We start from the raw sequence: 22,654 nt of genomic DNA on the forward strand, positions 1-22,654 counted from the left end.
AAGGGAGCAGGAGGAGATGAACTGTGCAGAGCCTTCAAGATGTGGATTAAGAGATAAGCTTGCGACACAAGGAAAGGGAAGTTAGCTGACAGGATTCAAAGGGAGAGAGTGAAAGAGAAGCTTTGCAGCAGCATTTGTAAAGGACTGAAAACAGGTAAGTTGAGAAGCTGAAGACAGAAGGAAAAAGGCTGCAGAAGTCAGAATGTGAGAGAGAGCCTGCCCCAGGGTTTGGGTGGTAGGAATAGGCAGACTTTAGAAATGTTGTATAGGCTATAACCTTGAAAAGGCATCAGATGACACAGGGACTACGGTCTCTTAAATGATGTATTTTCTCCAAATCTCTGGATTGCTTTAGAGGACAACTTGAAAAATGAGAGTCCGCTACCTTGCTAGAGTGGAAATTCCTGACCTCTGTGGGGCTAACTTGCAAGCCTGAAGGGATGTGGCTCCACAGCTCAGTACTCGGGGGGCTGCCTCTTATCTGGGAATCTGAATCACATCCTTCTAAAGTTCACCAAAGATACAGGGCCACTTTGTCCACGGGAACTGAGGGGGCTGAAGCAGCTTTAACCTTGGCAAGCAGTGCTGGGGGGCTTAACAACAGCCTTTCTGGAAGCTTGGACTCAAAATAATCATAATAATAATGTACTATAGTATATGCAGCCAGTTAAAACCACTTAAACGTTTGTTTAGTTCCCATAACCACATTACAAAAATATTCTGAAATGGGCAAAGTGGGGCAATAAAGTGGATCCCAGAACAAAGGATGAATCTAGTCAAAATGAAAAATTATATGAAGGGATTAAACTATCAAGTGCACCAAGTCAGACTGTCGAGAGTCTGAGCCATGTCTTTTCTCCTACAGAAGTGCAGACTTTGGAGATCATGCTAGTGGTCTCATTGAAATGAATGGGAGTAAAATCCTATTCCCCATGAGTAAAGGTGTCAGAAGCAGGCTTAAAGTTTGGTTTTCATGTCAACTCTTTACCGCCCAACACAAACTGTAGCAAGTTTCTAATAGAATGTTTGCTCTTCAGAGTGGAGAGAGGTTAATAGTAGGGTGCCCCACAGTTTAGCACTGGGACCAGCATTACTAAGCGGGATATTTTCAAAGGCACAAGAGGCAGCAACTCCCTGGTGGGCCCCATTTGTACCTTGGGAAGTCTCCCCCCCCAAAAAAGCTTTGGAAGAAGTAGACAGTGAGCTGGTGACGCTGTTTTGGTTAGTAAAATGAGAACAGAGAAATTCTACCTGACTTGAACACACTGAATGATTGGGCACCATGATGAAAGATTAACTTCAGTCTAAGTACATTGACAAAAATAGTCTAAACTTCTCATTTGCGGATGGGCTCTGATCTCTGACTAAAAATAGCTCCCGAGGGCAGGGACTGTCTTCGTTTTGCTTGTTTATACCGAATCTACCACACAACAGGGCCCTGACAGGGGCCCCCATGTGCTGCAGTTCACCAAAACTTGAACTATTTAGCATAGAATAGAAAAGAGGTTCCAGCTATGGGGAAAGAAAATATTAATTGAGCAGCCCAAGTCTTTAGAAACATTGGCTATATCCATGTAGTAAGATTCTATAGCAAAGCAATGATGTCCCAGTGCTTACATACACCCTCCTGGGTGCCAAATAATTCTCCAAGCACTGAGTTTAATTAAAAAGCACTCCGCTTGTGAGTTCTCACACACTTACCTGACATCATTACCGCCATGGGCAAAAGATCCAAAGCAGGCTGTTAGGATCTGGAGAAAGTGAAAAAGTAGGTGGACCTGAGATGTGTCCTTCTCCTCCTTTTCCTCTTCTACAGAATCTTCTGGGAGTTGGTTAGGATCTGCTAGGTCCGATGCCAACTTCATTTCCACACCGCCTTCGTCTGCCTCAATCTCTGCCTCAGCCACAGCATTGCAGTAGCTGGAGTAGCTATCATAGCGAACTCTCTTTTTAGAATAGGCCACTGTGTCTCCCACCAACTTTTCACTGTCTTCTGGGGTTGGTGGATCAACTGCCTTGAAGGATGCATGTACTGGCATTCCACAGATGGCAGCTGTGTAACAAGTGTAGCTGTTGTTGCGACGCAGTATCTTGTAATTGTTTTCTTGTGAGGGCCTATCGTTGTTTGCCCGGTCCAGATGTATTCTGTGTAACAAGTCTTTGTACAATCCTGAGTCTTTATGCACCGTGTGATACACCTGGCCATCACTCCTCACATGGCTGCTGTCAACATTGTAAGTGCCATTGGAAACAGGAGATTTCATGGTGGTTTGCGTCATAGAAAAAGCCCTTCCTGTAAAGGCAGATGGTGAGATTTTATTTCTATCATATGAAATATGAAAGTTCTATGCTTAGCAAGACACCAAAACAAGGTGTAAATGGCTGAAGGGACAGTCATCTGCAGGCTATGATACAGAAGTTCATCTCGGATACATGAACGCACTGTTCAATTTCAAACCAAACATGGTTAACTTTTAAGGGAATGTCTACACTTGGGAGTATGGATGGTTTTATGGTTAAGGCACTAATCTGTGCCTCAGTACATCTTTGCTCAAGTCCCAGATCTCCCACAGCTCTGCTGTGTGACTTTGGGCAAGTGCCTTAGACTGGAATTTGGGTGCATAACATGAGGCAACTTTTAAAATTCGACCCATAATCTCTCTATGTCTGAATTACCCATTTCTAAAATGGTAGTAAATACTTCTTTCCTACTCGCCTTTGTTTGGCTTGTCTATTTAGATTGTAAGCATTCCTGGACAGGAACGGTCCTCTGACTATGGGTTTCTTCAGAGTAAGGGGGAAATTTTCAAAAGCGCCTAGGTGACTTAGAAATCTAACTCCCATTTTTAAAAGTGCCTAAGTCACTTTTGAAAATGGAGATTTAGGTGTGTTTGAAAATTTTACACTAAATAAATAATACAGTGCCATGCGACTTTACTGGTAGTCAGTCATCGGATTTTGGGAGCACTGATTGTATAGACTCCATAAACTGAACCCCAAAGCTTATGAATAAAAGCATATTACTGTGGGCACTCTACAAATATTACAAATAAAGTTGTTAATGTTGCTCAGTTAAAATTTAGAAATGGAAAAGTTAAAGTTGCTAAAGAAATTTTAATAAACATATTGAATATTTTTTACTTCTATGAACATAATAAACATAGTGACACATAGCTATTTTTATCTATATCGTATGCTTGTCTACACATGTTTATATTAAATGTGGATTACAGGATTCACAGAGTGGCTAAGTTAACATTGCTGAAGACACCTTAACTTGTCCATTTCTGAACTTTGGGGATTTTAACTATTCAACGTTAAAATATTGTTGTTTTGTTTTATTTTAAAAAGGTCTGTAGTGGTAGTATACATTTATGGAGATAATACACCTCTACCCTGATATAACACGACCCGATATAACACAAATTCGGATATAACGCAGTAAAGCAGTGCTCCGGGGGGGGGGGGGCGGGGGGGGGCGGCTGCACACTCCGGTGGATCAAAGCAAGTTCGATATAATGCGGTTTCACCTATAACACGGTAAGATTTTTTGGCTCCTGAGGACAGCGTTATATCGAGGTAGAGGTATATATCCAATTAGTTTGTTCTCACAAGATCAAATGGTCCTCTATTAATAGCAATTATACAGGTCAGTATAGACACTGCTTCGGTGTCAATGAGAAAAAGAAAAACTCCCAGCTGACTAGCTAATAGGCACCACTCAGCCAAATGTGCCTCTTAATTGTGAAAAACTGCATTTACTTATATGCACTGCACACTTAGGCCATAACCATGCCAACTGCATGGACAAACCCTTGCATCCATGTAGAGCCCCATCCAAATCAATGCGGCTCTGTGTGAGCACAGGGACCCATCCACACAAACCAGCTTGCAGAATCAGGGCTTCAAACGAGAGCTTTATTACATGCATAGATACTTTATGTATGTGTGGACCTGTAAGTGTGACTCTTCTAGTGGATATACTCCAAATGGTCATAAATTTGTAAACTCAAGCCCAAAATTTTCCAAAACTAGCTAAAACAGTACACTCTGAATCTCCATGCTAAATTTGAACATCTATAGTTCAGCTGCTTTCGTACTCTCTGCCTTCTAAAATGTGGTTTTAAGAATAGGAAATAAGTATTATTAGGAATAGAAGAATTTCCTTTTTCAGCTGTATATAAAACTCAAATACTGCCAAACAACATTTCCTCTGTTTGTTTTTTAAATCGTCTTTGGAAAACTTACCTCAAAAAAGAAGAATATTTTCACTAAGTTGTGAGCAAGCAAAAAAATAGCTAACATGAACTGCTGTAGGAAAACATACAAGTGGATACATAATGAGAGGAAGGGTTTGTAAGAAATTTGAAGTTACAAAGAAAATGATACTTAATATAGATGGATGTAACACGTGCCCACGACGAAGATACCCCATCAACACAATGGAAAGACAAGACAGTTCATGTTTCCTTACCATATGGCACACGGGGATGGTTTCCATTTGCTATGCTGCTATCTGACACTCCAGCAGCTTCTGTTATTGGGCCAGTGAGGGGAACTGTGCTCTCATCAGTTGCTTTGACTCCAGGAAGCTCTTTAAAAACAGGTGTCTCCTCCTCTTGAATTTTATCAAGACTTTCATCCGATATCCTTGACAACGCGGCTTCTTTCTTTAACCGGCCTAAAGAAATGCCAGGATTATAATTCTAAACAAATCTTCTATAGGATGGTTACGGTTATTCAAACTTATCTCTACTACTGCTGGTATTCCTAACAAAATGCCAGTATCATTAAAAATATAAACTTGAATACAGCAACTTGAGTGGTTTGGTTTCTGTTTTGTTAATTAATCTAGACATACATTCTTTCATGGGAATTTAGTACTAGCATATTTATCTTCATTAGCCTCTCTGAGAACCATGAAAATGCCTTGTGCCTATCTACAAGTTCACTAGGTGATGTTATTGAAGTCCTCCAATTTACTAATGCAATCTGAAACTTTCTATTTTTTTAAACTCTGCAACCCTGTTCAGCGGACATGCAAGGTAGTTTTGTTTTAAGTTAAAAACCTATTGTAAAACAAAAAGCCTTGATTAGTTTAACTTTACAGTAAAATAAAAGAAATGGTTTAAATACAGTCATTGTGCAAGTCCTTTTTCTTTCCTTTAACACCTATATTTTAAAACCTAAAATAAATATATTCAAGTTCACAAGGGATTTTACACCATTAGCATTTTGTCTACTAAATACTCACTTGCTATTTTTCTCTTCATCCATGGACACACAAAAATCCACACTAGAACAGCAAATACTATAGCTATACCAAGTGATGTTAGGACTATTATCCATATAGGAAGTACCAGTCCTAGCACTGTGAAGAGAAAAGAAGAAGAAAGTTAAAGGTTAATGTGCAAAAATGTCAGTTCCTTAAAATATTACAACTTCAGTACTAAAGATAACACACTGCCTACTTCTGCTGCACCCGTAACAAAACTGAACCCCACATCTTGGTAGCCAATAAGCTCTTTCAGCAGGGCTGGAGTTCTGTTTTGATGCAGCAAGCCTGTACAAGGGAAGGGATAAAGCTTTTGAAAAGGGTCAGTTTGGCCGATTAAGACCTCAATTATGGCAAAAATGAAATTTCACTTATTTGGCAAATGCCATACACTGAGGTCAAGAATGAACTATTTATGGTTAGAAAGTTAACGTTTGAAGTGGATTTACAAACTATACTGAAAGCAAATGCATTGGAAGAGGAATTTCACTTGAGAATATTCAGTGCAACTCCTTTATTTACACTGACTAAAAGAATAAAGAAAAGCCTCTTAAAATATAGGCTTGAGTGTTACAGATTCTCAGCTGCTGTCGGCCGCAACAGTTAGAGATTTGGGGCCATACTTTCACGAGGATTTTCTTGTGCACTATTTAGGCACGACTATACCCTGAGATGCAGAAGAAAGTTCATGTTAAGGTAACATTGGCAAAGTGGGTGTTGTCTCCCCCTCTGGGGATTGTCCACTAGAGAACAGCAGCTTTTTGTTACGGTCAGCAAAGGAAGTGACATCATCAGCTCATCTGCACTGCATGCAAATGTCCTCAGTTCACAGCCTACTGGTAACTCATGTGAGAGGGATGGTCAGGTTCCCACACACACACACATCCATAGGTAACCCTGACTCGTGTGGTTGCACAATGGGATATTTGAAGGGCTAAAATGGCATGCACAGATTTGAAGACTTGGTCCTCAGGATTTCTGCAACAATGCACACAAGCCCTGCTCCTGCTCGCATAGAAGTCAGTGCAAAATTCCAATCAACATCACTGGTGCTGGACCAGTCCCATAATGAGTGCGAACATCAGTATTTTAGCATACATCAAGACATATTGTCCACTACGGTAAACCTTTGCTTTGAACAATAAACCCTGATGCTCACCCCAACATCTGCTTAATAGGGCACCTGAGTGCCTTGCTCACCAAGGTCTCGACCCTGCAGTCCTCAATCAGGTGAGTAACTCGTACTCACATAAGCAGCCTCACTGAAGTCAATAGAGCGCCTTGTGCAAGTTCAATTTGATTATGTATTTAGGAGTTGCAGGATCAGGCCCTCAAGGAAGAAAGAACTTGGGCCTTGATCTTGCAAACACTTACCTTTGTGTTTATCTTGAAAACCATGGGAATACTCACATGCTTAACTTAAGCACCTGTGTAAGAGCTTACAGAACAGGGGTCTCAGAGTCTGACCACTTATTTTGCTGTGTCTAAAACAGACTTCTCTCTTCATTTATATATTTCAGAAAGTGTGATGAGAAAGGAAGGATGTTAAAATTACACTTTTGTTGATGTTATTTATTAAGCCACTGCAGAATGCCTGGCTAACACGCTGTGAACAGAACTAGAAAGGAACATTTCTGGTTACCCTTAAATAGCGTGTGCACCAATCCAATTAAGAGAAGGGAATAGTTACAGTACTATCCATCAACATCCCCCTCAGAATCCCCAGTCCCTTCCATGTACTATATGAGGCTTGGTCTACACCTAAAAGTCAGTCAACATAGCTACGTTGGTCAGGGCTGTGAAAAACCACACCTCTGACTATGCTGCTCTAACCCCCTATGTAGATGCAGCTATGTCGAGGGACAAACGCTTCCATCATATGTAGCTACCATCATTCAGGGAGGTGTTGTTCCTACACTAACGGAAAAACTCCTTCTGTCGGAGTAACCTGCCTCTACACTTCCGGCTTATGCCAGCACAGCTACGGCGACGTAGCGCTGCTAGTAGTGTCTCCGTAATACACACCCCCCCTCAGAGGAGTTGCCTTAATGCTACACTGGCTATGGACAGTTTCTTGTAACGAGGGGAAAATAAAGGAAATGAATTTAGATACACTGGGCCAGGCCCTCAACAATGTAGCTCAACTGGGTATGCCAGTTTTACACCCACTGAGGATCTGGGCTGCTAACTGCAGTTTTAAAAAGCTTGACCACTCTCACAACACCCAAGCAGCACTAGAGGGACTGCAGCACTAGGTCCTCTATGGCAAAACATCCCGAAAGAATCCAAGTGGGCTGGTCCTGCGCCTCCTAGGAAGCCACGAGTGACGGAGAAGAGGGCAGCAATGGAGCTAAGAGTAAAAAGATAAAACCCTCCACTGAACAGACTGCTTGATCTTCAGATTGTCATACATTTGTATTTAAAAAAATCAAGACAACCATTAAGGTTCTGGGAGACTAATGGAGTGAGATCTACTAATCCTTTGCCTGTATTATTTGTTAACATAAGAACTTAACATGCATTAAGTTTTTATTATTATTCAACGGTGCACATCAGGACCTGTTAGCAAATACAAAATGAATTACTACTAATGTGTGGCAGAACAAAGCTTTCCTTCTGGACTTCACATGCAAGAGTTTGCACTCACCTGGTGCCCCTGCGTACATGACGGAAAACACATTAATGGCTACTGTAGCAGCATAGAACGCTGGAAGTGCACGAAGACCATTGGGTACAGGGTCTTCCTGCATAATAATGAGAAAAGAGGAAAAGTCACATGGGTTTGTTGTGTACACAAGAACCAGGACTAGCAAAGGTTGAGAAAAAAAATCACCCATTTTTTGGCTTTCCCCCCCTATTTCCAACCACTGTGTTCCCTACTCTCCAACCCAGTTACCCTGGGTAGATGGTGAGGAAAAGATTTGGGTTTGTATGATTATTCATAAAACCTACTTTCATAGCAATGGTGCCTCCAGTCACAAATAGGATAGCAGCTTGGGGAAGAAGGTCAGCATAGCAGTTCAATGGCGAGTAATTTAAAAATATGGGCGGCAGCATTGTCTCGTGGATGGGGCGCTGGACTCCAGTCAGGAGACCTAGGTTCTGTCCCTGGCTCTGCCACTGACCTGTTGAATGGCCTTGGGCAGGTCACTTCATCTCTCTGTGTCTCTATTTACCCACCCACCCATTTATCTGTCTTGTCTATTTAGACTCTAAGCTCTTTGGGGCAAGGACTCTCTCACTGTGTGTTTGTACAGAACCCAGTTCCATGGAGCCCTGATCTTGCTAGGGCTCTAGGTATTACTGGTATTACTGCAGTGACCTAGTCAGTGATTTCTAAAAACCTATTTCTAGCCTCTGTTTAAAACACTGAATGTTTCCATCTGCTGACAAAGGTTTCTGCATGTGCTAAATAGGTAATTGTATTAAATCGGTGTAGCATATTGACAGCCACATGTATAAATGTAGCAGATGAGTGTAACAGTGAAAATTCATATAAATCCTTTTGTGCCTCACAAGTAAGGCTGTTCAGTGTAAAGAACTGCTATTACCCAATAGTTACAGGTCTTTAAGATGTTGTAGTCATGGGGGTCTCACTGTAGTTTTGCATCTACCTCATGTGCACAAGACCTGAGTTTTTTTGAATAGCAGGATCTGTTGGGGCTGTGCATGTACCCCATGCCTCCTCATGCCAGGGCACTAAGGGTAGGTCAGCCAGGACTCTCCCTCTCCCTTTAGCAAAGCTTCTGATACGGTCTCCCACAGTATTCTTGCCAGCAAGTTCAAGAAGTATGGGCTGGATGAATGGACTATAAGGTGGATAGAAAGCTGGCTAGATTGTCGGGCTCAACGGGTAGTGATCAACGACTCGATGTCTAGCTGGCAGCCAGTATCAAGCGGAGTGCCCCAGGGGTCTGTCCTGGGGCCGGTTTTGTTCAACATTATTAATGATCTGGATGATGGGATGGATTGCACCCTCAGCAAGTTCGCAGATGACACTAAACTGGGAGGAGTGGTAGATACGCTGGAGGGTAGGGATAGGGTCCAGAGTGACCTAGACAATTTGGAGGATTGGGCCAAAAGAAATCTGATGAGGTTCAACAAGGACAAGTGCAGAGTCCTGCACTAAGGACAGAAGAATCCCATGCACTGCTACAGGCTGGGGACCGACTGGCTAAGCAGCAGTTCTGCAGAAAAGGACCTGGGGATTACAGTGGATGAGAAGCTGGATTGAGTCAGCAGTGTGTCCTTGTTGCCAAGAAGGCTAACGGCATATTGGGCTGCATTAGTAGGAGCATTGCCAGCAGATCGAGGGTAGTGATTATTCCCCTCTATTCAGCACTGGTGAGGCCACAACTGGAGTATTGCGTCCAGTTTTGGGCCCCCCACTACAGAAAGGATGTGGACAAATTGGAGAGTGTCCAGCGGAGAGCAATGAAAATGATTAGGGGGCTGGGGCACATGACTTATGAGGAGAGGCTGAGGGAACTGGGCTTGTTTAGTCTGCAGAAGAGAAGAATGAGGGAGGATTTGATAACAGCCTTCAACTACCTGAAGGGGGGTTCCAAAGAGGATGGAGCTCGGCTGTTCTCAGTGGTGACAGATGACAGAACAAGGAGCAATGGTCTCAAGTTGCAGTGGGGGAGGTCTAGGTTGGATATTAGGAAACACTATTTCACTAGGAGGGTGGTGAAGCACTGGAATGGGTTACCTAGGGAGGTGGTGGAATCTCCATCCTTAGAGGTTTTTAAGGCCCGGCTTGACAAAGCCCTGGCTGGGATGATTTAGTTGGTGTTGGTCCTGCTTTGAGCAGGGGGTTGGACTAGATGACCTCCTGAGGTCCCTTCCAACCCTGATATTCTATGATTCTCTGTTCCCTCACGGTTCCATTGGCAGCTGAGGATGAGTCACAGGTTCCACACGGACCACATCTCAAAGATCCAGTTACTCTAGGCCAAGTAACCATTCTCTCTTCTTTGAGTACGTGTCATTGTAGATCCCACTACAGGTGACTGGCAAGCAGCATCTACTCTGGATGGTCGGAGTGAGGCGTTTCAACTGTATCAGTCAAACAGTGGTAGCAGTACTGCTCTCCTGAGCTTGGCACTTGACCTGGCTGTCCTGTCAAAGGCATAATGTTTACAAGGAGTCAGTGGCTTGCCTACAGCCTTGCAGATCTCAGAGACTGGAATGTTCCTGTAGCAGGCGGAAGAGGCTGCCTGTGCCCTGGTGGAGTATGCATTGATGTTCAGAGGGAGAGACTCGCCAGCCATCTGAAAGAAGGTGGAAACACACATTGTGATCCATTTGGAGGTTCTCTATCACTAGATGGCTTGGCCTTCTGATGGGTGCCAGAACTGGCCACAAACAAGGAGAGAGACAGCCAGAAAGGGTTGGGCCTATTAAGAAAATAGATCAAAATTCTGGACACGTCCAAAGCATGTAGCTTCTTGTCTGCTGGCATCTCGTGCAGCATCACAAGTCTTAATGAGCATAGAGTACTATCTGCTTGCTAAACAGCTCTGCGAGTCCTCGATCATGGCCTGTACCTCTCTGGGGATTCCCAGTGCCTGGAGCCACAGTGTTCCACACATTGTTACTACAGCGGCCACAGACCTGGCCATAGTGTCAAAGACATCCATAACTGTTTGCATGGCCACTCTGGTCACCAATTGACCTTCTCAATACATGGATGGTGGACCCCAGTAACCCCAACAGGGCAGTGGCAGCATACCACATGAATACGGCTGGCTCTTAGGACAGGCATTGGACTGGTCAGTACCCAGACATGGCTGGTGGCAGCTGAGCCTTGTAGGTGAAGCTGGAAGGTCTTTCCATGGCAGTGACCACTGAAGGATAGGCACAAACGTCTGCTCAATGTATGTGACTCTCCTAGGCAGAAGAAACACTTACTGTGTACATCTTTCTGTGGAATTAGACCATTCCAGGATGGACAGGGTTTGAAGCCCGCAGGTTTTGAGTCCACCATGCTAAGTAACCTTGTATGGAAGAGGGCGGGAATGTAATGTGGGGGCAGGAAGGATGGGGCCTAACCAATAATACTCAGTCCAGATGAGTTGATACAGATCATGGCGGTTGTATGTAGAAGAATCAGAAGAGTTCTGACTGTTTGTAGAAGGTTTAGCCAAAGCTTAGAATTAGCGGGTTGGACACTCACCAGGGTCTATCTCACTGCCAAATGCGAGGGAACTGAGAGGAGGGTCATGACCATCCCATCCTTTTTACCCCCCGTATATGGGAGCAGGAGGAGGCATGCACAGCCCGGACAGACACCGCTATACAAAAACACTCTGGTCTCACACATGAGGCACCTCTCACCAAACAGTGGGATCCACACTGACACATATTCGAAGAACTACTGTGTTACATACACAGTTGTACAAGTTGCTACCCATGTGTATCTAACGTTGTACAAAAAATTGTATATGTTTTTTGTGAAATATGCCATCATGTAATTCATACACACAAGTGGGCTGAGTTTTAAGTTGCATTTTCAGCCTAAACTGTGACTTTTCCTGAGTTTTGAGTGCTTAGATATATGGTTTGATTGTTGTTCTATGTATGTTTTTTGCATTTCATTTCACAGGTTTAAAAAGCAAGGGGGTGAGGGAGACCATCTCACTGAAATGTCCCACATGAAAGGTAGGACATGATGCATTATAATCCCAAAGTTCTTCATATCCCACACAAATGTGGCATCCCTCCACTTTTATTATTGACATTTATTTATATTAGAAATAAAGAATGAAGCTGAGGTTACTGAAGAGTTACTTATGCCAAAGGAATTAATACTGCATCTATTTAAATTTCCTGTATGGTTTTTTTTGTTCTCCTTGTTTTGGGTCTCCGTGACACTGCATCCCACATTTGGGCCACAGCAGATTGGGAGGTCTGAGGGAGGCAGAAAATGATAATAAAGGAGCATCTGACTTCAAGCACTGCTGGTTTGCAAACAAATGCAGACAGAGCTTGTAAATTCCACAATGTGGAACTATTTGATTTATTGCTTCCTGGATGCTGCTGCCCTCACCTCAACTGAAGCCACTGAAACCCAGCCGCCACCGATTGCGGCTTCCTGAGCACCCAGGATAACGTACACCTCAATCTTTTTTTGACTTCTGGTGTACCAGAAAACCAGAGCTTAGAATTTCACACCTGTTAAACTCTGTTTTGTTACTTGGCACTAGCTAATTCACTCCTATTAAATAAAGGTTACGCTAGCACTGTCCTGGTTAAGCAGCATTCATTATCATTTATCATCATTGTGCAAAGCCATTTTCAAGGAGATATGCTGATAAAGCAGCCATCCCAATATGTCATGTCCCAGTGAAGTAGTGTATATTAAAATAAATGCTTTAGATTTACATAGCACCCTTTTAACTCCTTGGAAGTGTCAACAACCAAATGGTGCACAGCCGTCATGACCTCCATGCACTGGAGCGGAGAGTTGCTAGCCCCTTACCTTCTTTAAAATTAAGAATCTAATCAGCAGAAACAGCAGTCCAGACATCAAACCAGATAACAGTGGGGAAATAAACCAAGAGGCAACTGAGGAAAAAAGGATATAATAAACAATAAGTGGTAACATCCCATGTAATTGAGGAAGTTCTGTATTTATCAAATAGGAAAATAACCAATGGACAATGTTTATGTTGATTCTTCTCGCACAGCTGGCATTGCGATTATATAGCTTGGGTGCTCTCCTAGGATTTCCAAAAGCATTCAGCACTGGCTTACGTCAACTCCCACTAATGCTAAGCACTTTTGAAAATCTCACGCAAGAGGTTTCCAGAATAACATTGCAATTACAGCAACTGCACCACTCACAAGAATTTTCCCATGGCTGAATGCTATCGGAATAAGAATCCTGATCTTCGGTTAATCTTTATGGCCCTGAATCCTGAAAGCTGCTCTGGGTGAGCAGACCCCTGTTCCCGTTTAGAGCCCTACTGAATTCAGTGGGACTCGGTGCAGGCACAGGGAACTGCCTGTTAGGGGCAACTCACAGGATCAGGGCCAAGATTTATTGCAACAAGTTACAGAATATACTGTTGTGATCTGAGTTTTGACAAGGCAAATAACTTTTTACAATTGTCAAAAGTGCTCAGAGCTGACCTCGCTCTTCTCCCCATGCAGTCAGGGGTAAAACTCACACTGCTTTCCCTGGAAGCAGAGTTAAGCCAGCGCTGAACGCTTCTGAAAATCCCACCCAAGAGTGCTGATGGTTTGGGACGCGTGGTTTTAAGAACAGACTGATCAGTTTAAAAGTTTTGCGCACACTGATATTTCACGCTTGCCTTTCGGCTATTTTACCTTCAACAAAAATATAAGAACAGAATTTTAAAAAAATTGTAGTTTCAATTAGTCAAATGCCCCTGTGGTACGCTAGTACCTTCTCCATAAAAACAAACGTAGGGCTAGAGCGTGACTTGGACTACATGCCCATGCAGAGTGGTAAGAACCCCCTTAAACTCCTACAGGGGCTACCCTAGATCTTGGGACCAGGTGCTCAAGCGTAGGTGGGTGCTGTGTGAATGCTTATTCCCTCCTCGGAGCAGGGGTGTGTGTGTGGGGTGGAGGATGAGGGGCACCTTGGCTCCACCCCTCATTTGCTGACCAGTACAGCTGAGCCTGTGTGTGTGTGAGGAGAGAAGAGAAGAGAAGGGAGATGTCATAATTTGCTGCTGGTATCAGCCACCACCAAAAGTACTACCCCTTGGGAGTGAGCAGGGGAGGAACTGTCAGCCCAGGGAGTGCCCCTGAGGAACAAAGTCTCCCAGAGCTACTCCTGGGGTGATGCAGTTTGCACACCACCCCTTGCTCGGGGCGGTGCCTCAAGCCACTATCTAGCCCTTAGTGAACATGACACACACATCCCTTCTGAACAGCAGGATTTGAGGGGGATGGAAGTTAAATACAGCACATTAAAATCATGAGAGAGTATTTCTGTAAAAACGTTTGCAGTCAGTGCATGATTTTCCACATACCCTCACGCATAAAAGGAAATGTCAATTACCAATCTTGACAAGCTGCATCCACTGAACACCCTGCGTACCGATCGCAACAAGTGAGAATCCAATGGTAGCACCCACTATGCAGTGGGTCCCAGATACTGGGAGTTTCAAGAAAGAGGCAATCAGCTGCCAAACAGCAGAACCTAGAAGTTGAAAAGGGAGGAAAATATCAGATATAAACAATGATAATAGCACCAACAATAACAACAGTGTACTGCATGGCTCTCTCAACCACATGCTCACATTCCTCTCCCAGAGCTGCCTACTCCCTGCACCCACAATAGAAACTAGAACAAAACATTCTTTATGATGTTCCGTCAGCCGCTAGAAGGACACATTGACATAACCGAGCTCTGAACTTCAAATCTCCTTGAGATTCTGTCTTACAAACAGCACTTCCTGATCACTCCAATATTTACAGACCAGGTTTATCTTTAGTTCACATCTCTCCTGTTGTCTAGTTCAGGCTAACGGGACATTGGGTTGGCACAGAAGTGCTTTACTACAGCTGTGCTGCTTTTGTGTAGCTTTTAACCCTTATAACCCATTTAATCAGTTTGTGCATAGAGTCAGAGCTAATAAGCATAAGAGTGGCTGCTGGGGAAAAAACTCACTTTCGATAAAGACTGCTGATACCCTCATGCATACAGGGCAAACATAAGAACGGCCATACTGGGTCAGACCAAAGGTCCCTCTAGCCCAGTGTCCTGTCTTCCGACAGTGGCCAATGCCAGGTGCCCCAGAGGAAAGGAACAGAACAGGTAATCACCAAGTGATCCAGCCCCTGCTGCCCATTCCCAACTTCTGGCAAACAGAGGCTAGGGACACCATCCCTGCCCATCCTGGCTAATAGCCATTGATGGACCTATCCTCCATGAATTTATCTAGTTCTTTTTTGAACCCTGTTATAGTCTTGGCCTTCACAACATCCTCTGGCAAGGAGTTCCACAGGTTGACTGTGCATTGTGTGGAAAAAATACTTCCTTTTGTTTGTTTTAAACCTGCTGTCTATTAATTTCATTTGGTGACCCCTAGTTCTTGTGTTATGAGAAGGAGTAAATAACACTCCTTATTTACTTTCTCCACACCAGTCATGATTTTATAAAACTCTATCATATCCCCTCTTAGTCGTCTCTTTTCCAAGCTGAAAAGTCCCAGTCTTACTAATCTCTCCTCATACGGAAGCCATGCCATACCCCTATGAGACATGAATATCCCAGCAAAGCCCAAAGAGACATGAAAGGTTTGACCAATAAGCTGTGGAGGTTCTTAGTCTCAAATGTTGCTGGAGCAAGTCCAGTTACTTGGCAGCAGAACATTGTGGTGCATTTTGGGTGCTTTGCGAAGGTGACTCCTGGAGGGTGCAATGCCCTTTCAACAACTCTGACTACCAGGGGTGCATGAAGCAACACAGAGATGCTCCAAAGGGGCTGAGTATCCCAGCCTAGGTAGGAACAGCAATGCTTTTGCTGGGTGATGAGTGGTAAGGCAAGGAAAAGAAAAATCAGAGAAGGAACTAGATTCACAATTAAGGGACAGACACAGTGTGAGCAAATAACTAGAGCAGTGCATCAAGAGAACGCTAATGCTAGTTTGTCAAGCTCAAGGTCTTAACATCCAGGCAATATTCCAGTGCCATTGCTGTCTGGACTGGGAACTCGGCCTGCTCCATTCAAAGGCACTGAGTACATCCCATTCATTTGCACACATTGTTCAATTCGCCAGGAAGCTTTGGTGGCAGAGACAATGTCAGTGGAACTGAAAAAAGGTAGTTGAGGTTGGAAAAGTTATGAACTTTAACACAGGTAAGCCCACCAGTACACCCCTCTTTGCTACTTTATGTGACAAAAAGGGCATTCAACACTGGCTGCTCCTCTTCTACACTGACGTTCGTTGGCTTTCACATGGCAAAGTTTAGAATCGCTGGATATTGCTCAGAGAAGACACAAGATTTTCCTTGCTGAATGTGGCTCTGCCCTCGCTGAATACCTTACTGACCAGCAGTGGTTTTCTCTGAATGCTTCGGTCTATGGGCAAAGGGCGACATTGATTCTCAACCTGGGGGTCAGACAGGTGTCGGAGAGAGTGGCTACCATACCCTTTGCATATTGCTAAGAGGGCAGAGTCTGAGGGCAGTTCAGGTATGGGAAAGGTTGAGAACCACTGCAACAGAGAATTAGAGGAGGAAGGCAGTGGGAACAGAATGCATATTCCAGAGAAAAGGAAGGAAGTTGAAGAGACAGATGGGGCTGAGGGAGAGGATTTTTAGGTTTTGGAAAACCAGAGCATGCCAAGAGAGATGATAGAGGGTGGGAATTAGAAAAGGAGTAAGAATAGGGTCAAGAGGACACATCAACAGGTTATACCATGACAGTAGGAGATACCCCAGAGTTCAAGACTGGGATTAGAGCCGAAAGAATACTAGGCAGGGGCCACTGGATAGTGACCTTGCAGGATACCTCCCCCCAAATCCCCAGCTGACTGAATTCCTTATGCATCTAGGATGCCACTGGTGGATCAAAATGCAGTCTTTCAGTCCTGCCACAGAATCCTGTCTCTTTCACAAGGCGATGGTGGCCTAGGCTGCGCACTCCAGGGGGCCCTGTTGAATCAAAATCAGAGCAAGCCACAATCTGTGCAGAAAATAAAGTTCAGCTCTTCCTGGAGGTAAATGGTGAGACTGTAAAATAGACCCATCTCACGGGTTTGACACATGGGGTCAGGCAGGTTACTTCTCTCGAAACCATAATTATTGACGCTAAAGAGTCAGGTTGATTGGCCTGATGCAGGCAATTGAGGTCACAACCTGGGCATATCTCCAAATGCTGGGCTCAACGGTCTCCTTATGGCTGCAATCTCTTTGGCTCAGTTTCTCACAAGTCCCTGCTAACTTTGGCTTTTTAGGCACTGGACACAGATTTTACACCCAGAACTAAATTTGTATTTTCTCTGGTGGCTACAGGATGAAATAAATCTTCCCTGAGTGGGTGGTTGTCTCTTGGACCAGGCAGCTCACCCTAGTCGAAGTGGTCAAGAGGCCTACTGCTCAATAGCATAGAGACCAGGGTGCCTTGCTGTGCCCTTTGCTACTTGTCACTTGCAGGAGCTGGGGAACCCTTTAGGCAGGCCATACGGACAAACAGGAAGTTCCCTGACTTTTTCTGGCAGATCAAGGAACTTCTGGTCCCAGGATGGATGCTCTGTCACCTGTGGAAAGCAGAGGTCCTTTGCTTTCCCTTCTCGCTAACAGGCAAGGTCCTTCAGCTCAAAGTGAGGACAGACTGGCCCAGGTAGAGGCTTCAAGTGGCTTGAATTGTCTCTGTGATGGGTGAGGGTTGGCGCATTGACAGAAGTTCATAGGGCTCTGACACGGGCTGCACTAGAGGTCGGAACTCTGCATCCAGACCAAATCTTCCTGTGCCAGGGAGCACCAGCCACAGCACCCCTGCTGCCCTGAGAGATCCTACCTCTCCCAACACACTGCAGCCAGTACTGAGTGCTTTGCCGAGACCCTCAATGACTGAGCAAGGTCTCTTAGCAGATATTGTTACCCAGAATCCCTGTCCCCTCTCTGCTCCTAGTAGCAGGGAAACTCTGGAGGCCTTGGCATGGAGCCTCCTGGGAGTTGGGGGCTGTGACAGAAGCAGACAGGAAGCTGCTGCCTCCTGCCTCAGTCTCTCCTTGGAGCTCAGCACCACGGCTGCAACTGTGTAGAGAAGCCAGTGCTTGAAGGAGTCCTCTGCTTCTAGGGCGACAGTGCCAGATGCTCTGGAGGGGACGCTGCCCTGCTGGGCTTGGCAGAGGGCAAATGGGCGTGTACTGATGCGTCCCAGTCCTGACACTCTGGGGTCTTGGCTGATTCAAATTTCCTACTCTGAGGATTTACAGGAGCCTCTCTAGGGTGCCTCACAAGAGAGCTCTCGGGCCTTCAGAGTTCACAGGGTAACATGCTGAAAAGATTATGCACCAGACGAGGCCCCTGAAGTGCTGAAACAGAGCACTGTGAGAAGGTTCAGGAGCACCACAAGTGACTCAATGGACGAGAGTGAGGAGAGAGAGGGAAGACGTGATGTGGCAGAGAAAACATTGGGGGATTGAAAGCTACAGAAGCGCTGGGTGGAGCGGCAACGGATAAGGGACAGGTGGGTGATGCTGAGGAGACAAGGTGATGACCAGAATTGGAAGACCAGAGGGAGCAGTGCTTTGTGAAGACTGTTTTGGCAAGTAGACGAGTTGATCTAGGGTTCAAGATCAAACAAGGCAGAAAGAGCAAAGAGGTGGGCAGTCAGTGGCAGGCAAAGGCCATCAACATGGAAGTGGAAGGCCAAGGGAGACAAGTGGATGGACTGTGAGGAGAGGGAGAGACAGGAGTCACAAAGGAAGGTGGACGGAGGGGCTGTGTGGGCAGCGGATAATAGTAACGGAGAGGGAGAGGTGAGACAAGTCAGACTGAGCGTTGCTCAAAAAGAGGAAGGCAGGGGCTGGAAGTGACAGGAGCAGGAGAAGAGAAGCCCAATACTCCTAATGTGATTCTGGGAATGACTCCAAATGGGGGACCTAACCCATTCAAGCCCTTCTGAGGATGGGGTCTGAAATTTTATGATACCAATGCCCACTGCTAGGACAAGTATCACCTGAGTAAGCACCAGCTCATCAACATTACCTTTATTAGGAAACTCTGGCTGAGACTGTCCAACCTGACACATTTAACTCTGATCAACGAACATGATGGTAGAACCCAAGGTACACTTATGCAAATGCTTTAGACAGGTTTGAACAAGGATTTATTATTTTAAATCAGCTATTTCATGATCAAATTTCCCTCTGACAGAGATGGAGCTATTCAATCTTGGCACTGCATATAGCTCAATATGGAAGTCAACTAGTAAAACTAATCTCTCCCGGGACTCTGTCCCAAAACAACTGGCACTTCTACCCCTATTGGAAGCCCTAGCTGAAACAAGGAGCACCTGCTCTGTAATTTATAGCTTTCTGTTGTCCTACTCTAAAATAAGAATAGATGAACTTATAAACTTTTGAGGCCAGCACGTGGGATGTGCTGTGAATGAGAAGACGTGGTAGAGTCTGTAAAAAGATCAGCTAGGTCAACCAGATATAAAATTGTAAATTATGTAGCAATTTTTTTTTTATAAATAGAATATACTTGGCTCCGTCCCTGATAGGTCACAAAAATATGTGCAACAAAACCAAAGCCATGCTGGAATTGTGGCAAGATTGCTAGCGAATATACAAGGTCTGATACTATCCCTTATTTTATCATCCCCAGCCAGCAGAAGGTTGGAGTGCTAGAGAGAAAGTAATTGGGGCACTATTAGATGGTAAGACCCAAGGAATAAAGGTGACCTGGATATACTTAAGGCCGGAGATTGGGGACCAGAGGGAAATACAATTTGGGTGAGGGCAGAATTAGCTTTTGGAGCCTGCAAAGCCCAAAGTCACGGAGGCCCCTGATTGTCTGGACCTGTGCAGCTCAAAAGCAGAAGTTGGTCCAATAAAAGACATTACCTCACTCACCTTGTCTCTTTTAGATCCTGGGATCAACACGGCTAGAACACCACTACAAACATTCTCCATCTTTGTCATTATTTTATAAAGACCACAGGCTTTGCACTGCTCCCACTGTGACCACCTAGGGCTGGCCTTTGAGACTTAGGAAGTCCAGGGTTTTTGGGGGACCTCAGACCAATCTGCAACTGTGAGTAAATGCTATGAGCATGGCTGCTGCAAGTTCCCCCTCCTAGTCAGCTGCCTGCGCTGATCTGACTCCTGTGCTGGGCACGTGGCCGTAGTGCAAGAGGCAGCTGGGAAGAGTGGACCAAGCACAGGACTGAGAGCAAGGGACTCCAGGCTTTCTAATCCCAGCTGTGACACTGTCTCCCTCTGCTGCCTTAGTCAGGTCACCTAAACTGTCTGCCTGAGTTTCCTATCAATAACACTGGGGTAATAGTTATCCACTGCATCGGGATATTGTGACAATTGGTTGATGCTCTACAAGTGGTAAAATTCACCAAAATGCCCCCCAAATCCTAATGGTCCCCAAACCTCCAGCTTACTGGGAAACCAATTCAATGAAACATTTTAAATGTTGGGAACTATGCACAGCCCCAGACTAAGTAGCGAAGCTCCACTGCTGCTGTTGCTCTTTATATAAAGAGAGTTACGTTTAGGTGTGCCCTGAAGAATCATTTCATTGACCCTCCTCAAATTACTAAAGCAGACCCCGTGCACAATAGTGTGATCATGGTGGGTAAGAGTCCATTCCATGTAGAGAGGGGGAGAAAAATTGTTTTCCAAGCCCAAAGAAAAGGGAGAAAAAGAAAAGGAGAAAAACAACCTGATTAAAAGGAAGAGAGAAAAACACAAAGGAAAAAAAGCAATTGGTATGGATAAGAAAGGAAGGAAATTTGGAGAGAGAATCAAGGCAAAGAAAAAGAGCATTTGTGGTTAGTGAACTTTATTTCATTAACTCAGAGATTTAAAATGTGGAATTTATTTTTTAAAGCCATCACTGGAGGACAGGAATGCAACAGGTCACAAAGTTCAGACTGGCTTATATAAATGTCTTTGCAAATGAGCTGTGTTCTTTGAGCTCCTGGCCAGTTGCCTTTGCAGGCAGTATTCAATGCTTACAAATTTGGTCACCTTTGCCTGGACTAGGGGTTTCCAGGACTGGGGTGTCAAATAGATACAGATGAGGAAAATGAAGCCTTCCTGCTAAAGGAGATCATGGTTATTAAGAATGTACGGTCAGCAGACGTGTCACTTCAACTTCAAAGCAGGGTATGCTGCACCAGAGCAAGTGGCAGTTTAAATTTATGCAGCTATGTCTGTGCTAAAAGCCCCTCCCCCCGTGTTGGCAAGTCTAAATATACAGTATAGTGGTACTAGCAAACCTAGAAAAAGGCACTATCCTACATCTAGAGAGACCTAGGGTATGTCTACACTACCCACCGGATCGGCGGGCAGCGATCGATCCAGTGGGGATCGATTTATCGTGTCTAGTCTAGTCTAGTCCCCGAGCCCTCTCCCGTCAACTCCTGTACTCCAGGACCGTGAGAGGCGCAAGCAGAGTCGACGAGGGAGCGTCAGCAGTCGACTCACCGCAGTGAAGACACCACGGTAAATCGATCTAAGTACGTCGACTTCAACTACATTATTCACGTAGCTGAAGTTGCGTAACTTAGATCTATTCCCCCCCCCCAGTGTAGACCAGGGCTTAGTGTCTGAGGATTTACCAGACAATAAGTCAGGCACTGGGCCAGAGATATTATTATACTCTTCTTCCCAGAATTTGGCATTATCTCCACAAGTAGTAGTCATGGAAAGAGAGAAGGGGGAGGGAAGGGGTGCATCCCATGTGACTGACTCCTATCCCTCTTGGCTAGTGAAAGAAAGCAAAGATCTTCTGGGAGCCCTGCTAACAGAATGCCATCTCCCCTTTTGAAGAGGTATCCTGACTTCCCACCCCAGAGCACACAACCTCCTAACAGTATTAGAGAAACCAGCACTCGATATTCAGACTGAAGCCCCACACAAAGTGTGTTCTGGAGGAAAGGACAGAGAAAACAGCTGTGTGTGTTAGGCTTTGTGCAGCAGATACTTTGCTGACAAGCACTGTATGCAAACTGTAGAGAGTTTAGAGGAATTGGACAGAAATGCATGGGTGGCTATAGAAGGGAAGGATGCTAGAGGTGGGGGAGATTCTGAAGGGAGGAACTCTTGCGTGTGCTGGGTGGGGTGGAAACTTTCCTTTAAAAATAAGATATTTCCACATAATCAGATTACTCCAGCAGCGGGGGCTTTAAGGAACACATGGCAAGACGGTAGAGTGGTTGTAGAGAGCATGTAGGGCGAGATTGGGGTGACCACCCTGGCCTCATTTTAATTGTTTTTTACATTGAAAATGGTCCCTTCTGGCTCTCCCGGACCTTTTTAAAATGTGGCTTATTGCTGTCCCTTCTTATCACACATCTCCAAAGTTCACAGCACTGCTTGCATAGAAACCAAGAACATGGTCTGGGACTAATGTCATTTCTCTCTGAATGCAGGATTTGATCTAACTAAGGCTTAGATTAAAAGCAAACAAAAGCTATGTCAGTAGACAGAAAAAACAAACACATCTTTTAGTTTTATGAGGGACTATGAATCAGAAGGATTAAAATTACATGAAGTTGGTCATGCTCTAATCTATTATTCCTTTTAATGTTATGGTCCTAGAACAAGTATACAGTAATTATAATCAGTCATGTGGTCAGTGAAGAGTCTAAGTGAATATTTTAATCTTCTAGTAAAATTAACAGTTTCACTAAATCCTCAGAATAGG

At 44.6% G+C, this 22,654-nt stretch overlaps 1 protein-coding gene across 1 annotated transcript in view; it reads right to left on the reverse strand.

The window, feature by feature from the left end:
- SLC20A2 (solute carrier family 20 member 2) overlaps window positions 1-22,654 on the reverse strand; it is a 68,568-nt gene that overhangs the window by 19,566 nt on the left and 26,348 nt on the right. The window contains exons 3-8 of the mRNA XM_065404660.1: window positions 14,313-14,453; window positions 12,759-12,844; window positions 7,923-8,019; window positions 5,255-5,371; window positions 4,475-4,681; window positions 1,702-2,293 (exon numbers count right to left, since the gene is read on the reverse strand). Coding sequence (XP_065260732.1) covers window positions 1,702-2,293; window positions 4,475-4,681; window positions 5,255-5,371; window positions 7,923-8,019; window positions 12,759-12,844; window positions 14,313-14,453 — 1,240 coding nt within the window. The remainder of the gene's footprint in view (window positions 1-1,701; window positions 2,294-4,474; window positions 4,682-5,254; window positions 5,372-7,922; window positions 8,020-12,758; window positions 12,845-14,312; window positions 14,454-22,654) is intronic.

This window comes from Emys orbicularis, chromosome 5 (genome assembly GCF_028017835.1).
Source record: "Emys orbicularis isolate rEmyOrb1 chromosome 5, rEmyOrb1.hap1, whole genome shotgun sequence".
Lineage (NCBI taxonomy): Eukaryota > Metazoa > Chordata > Testudines > Emydidae > Emys > Emys orbicularis.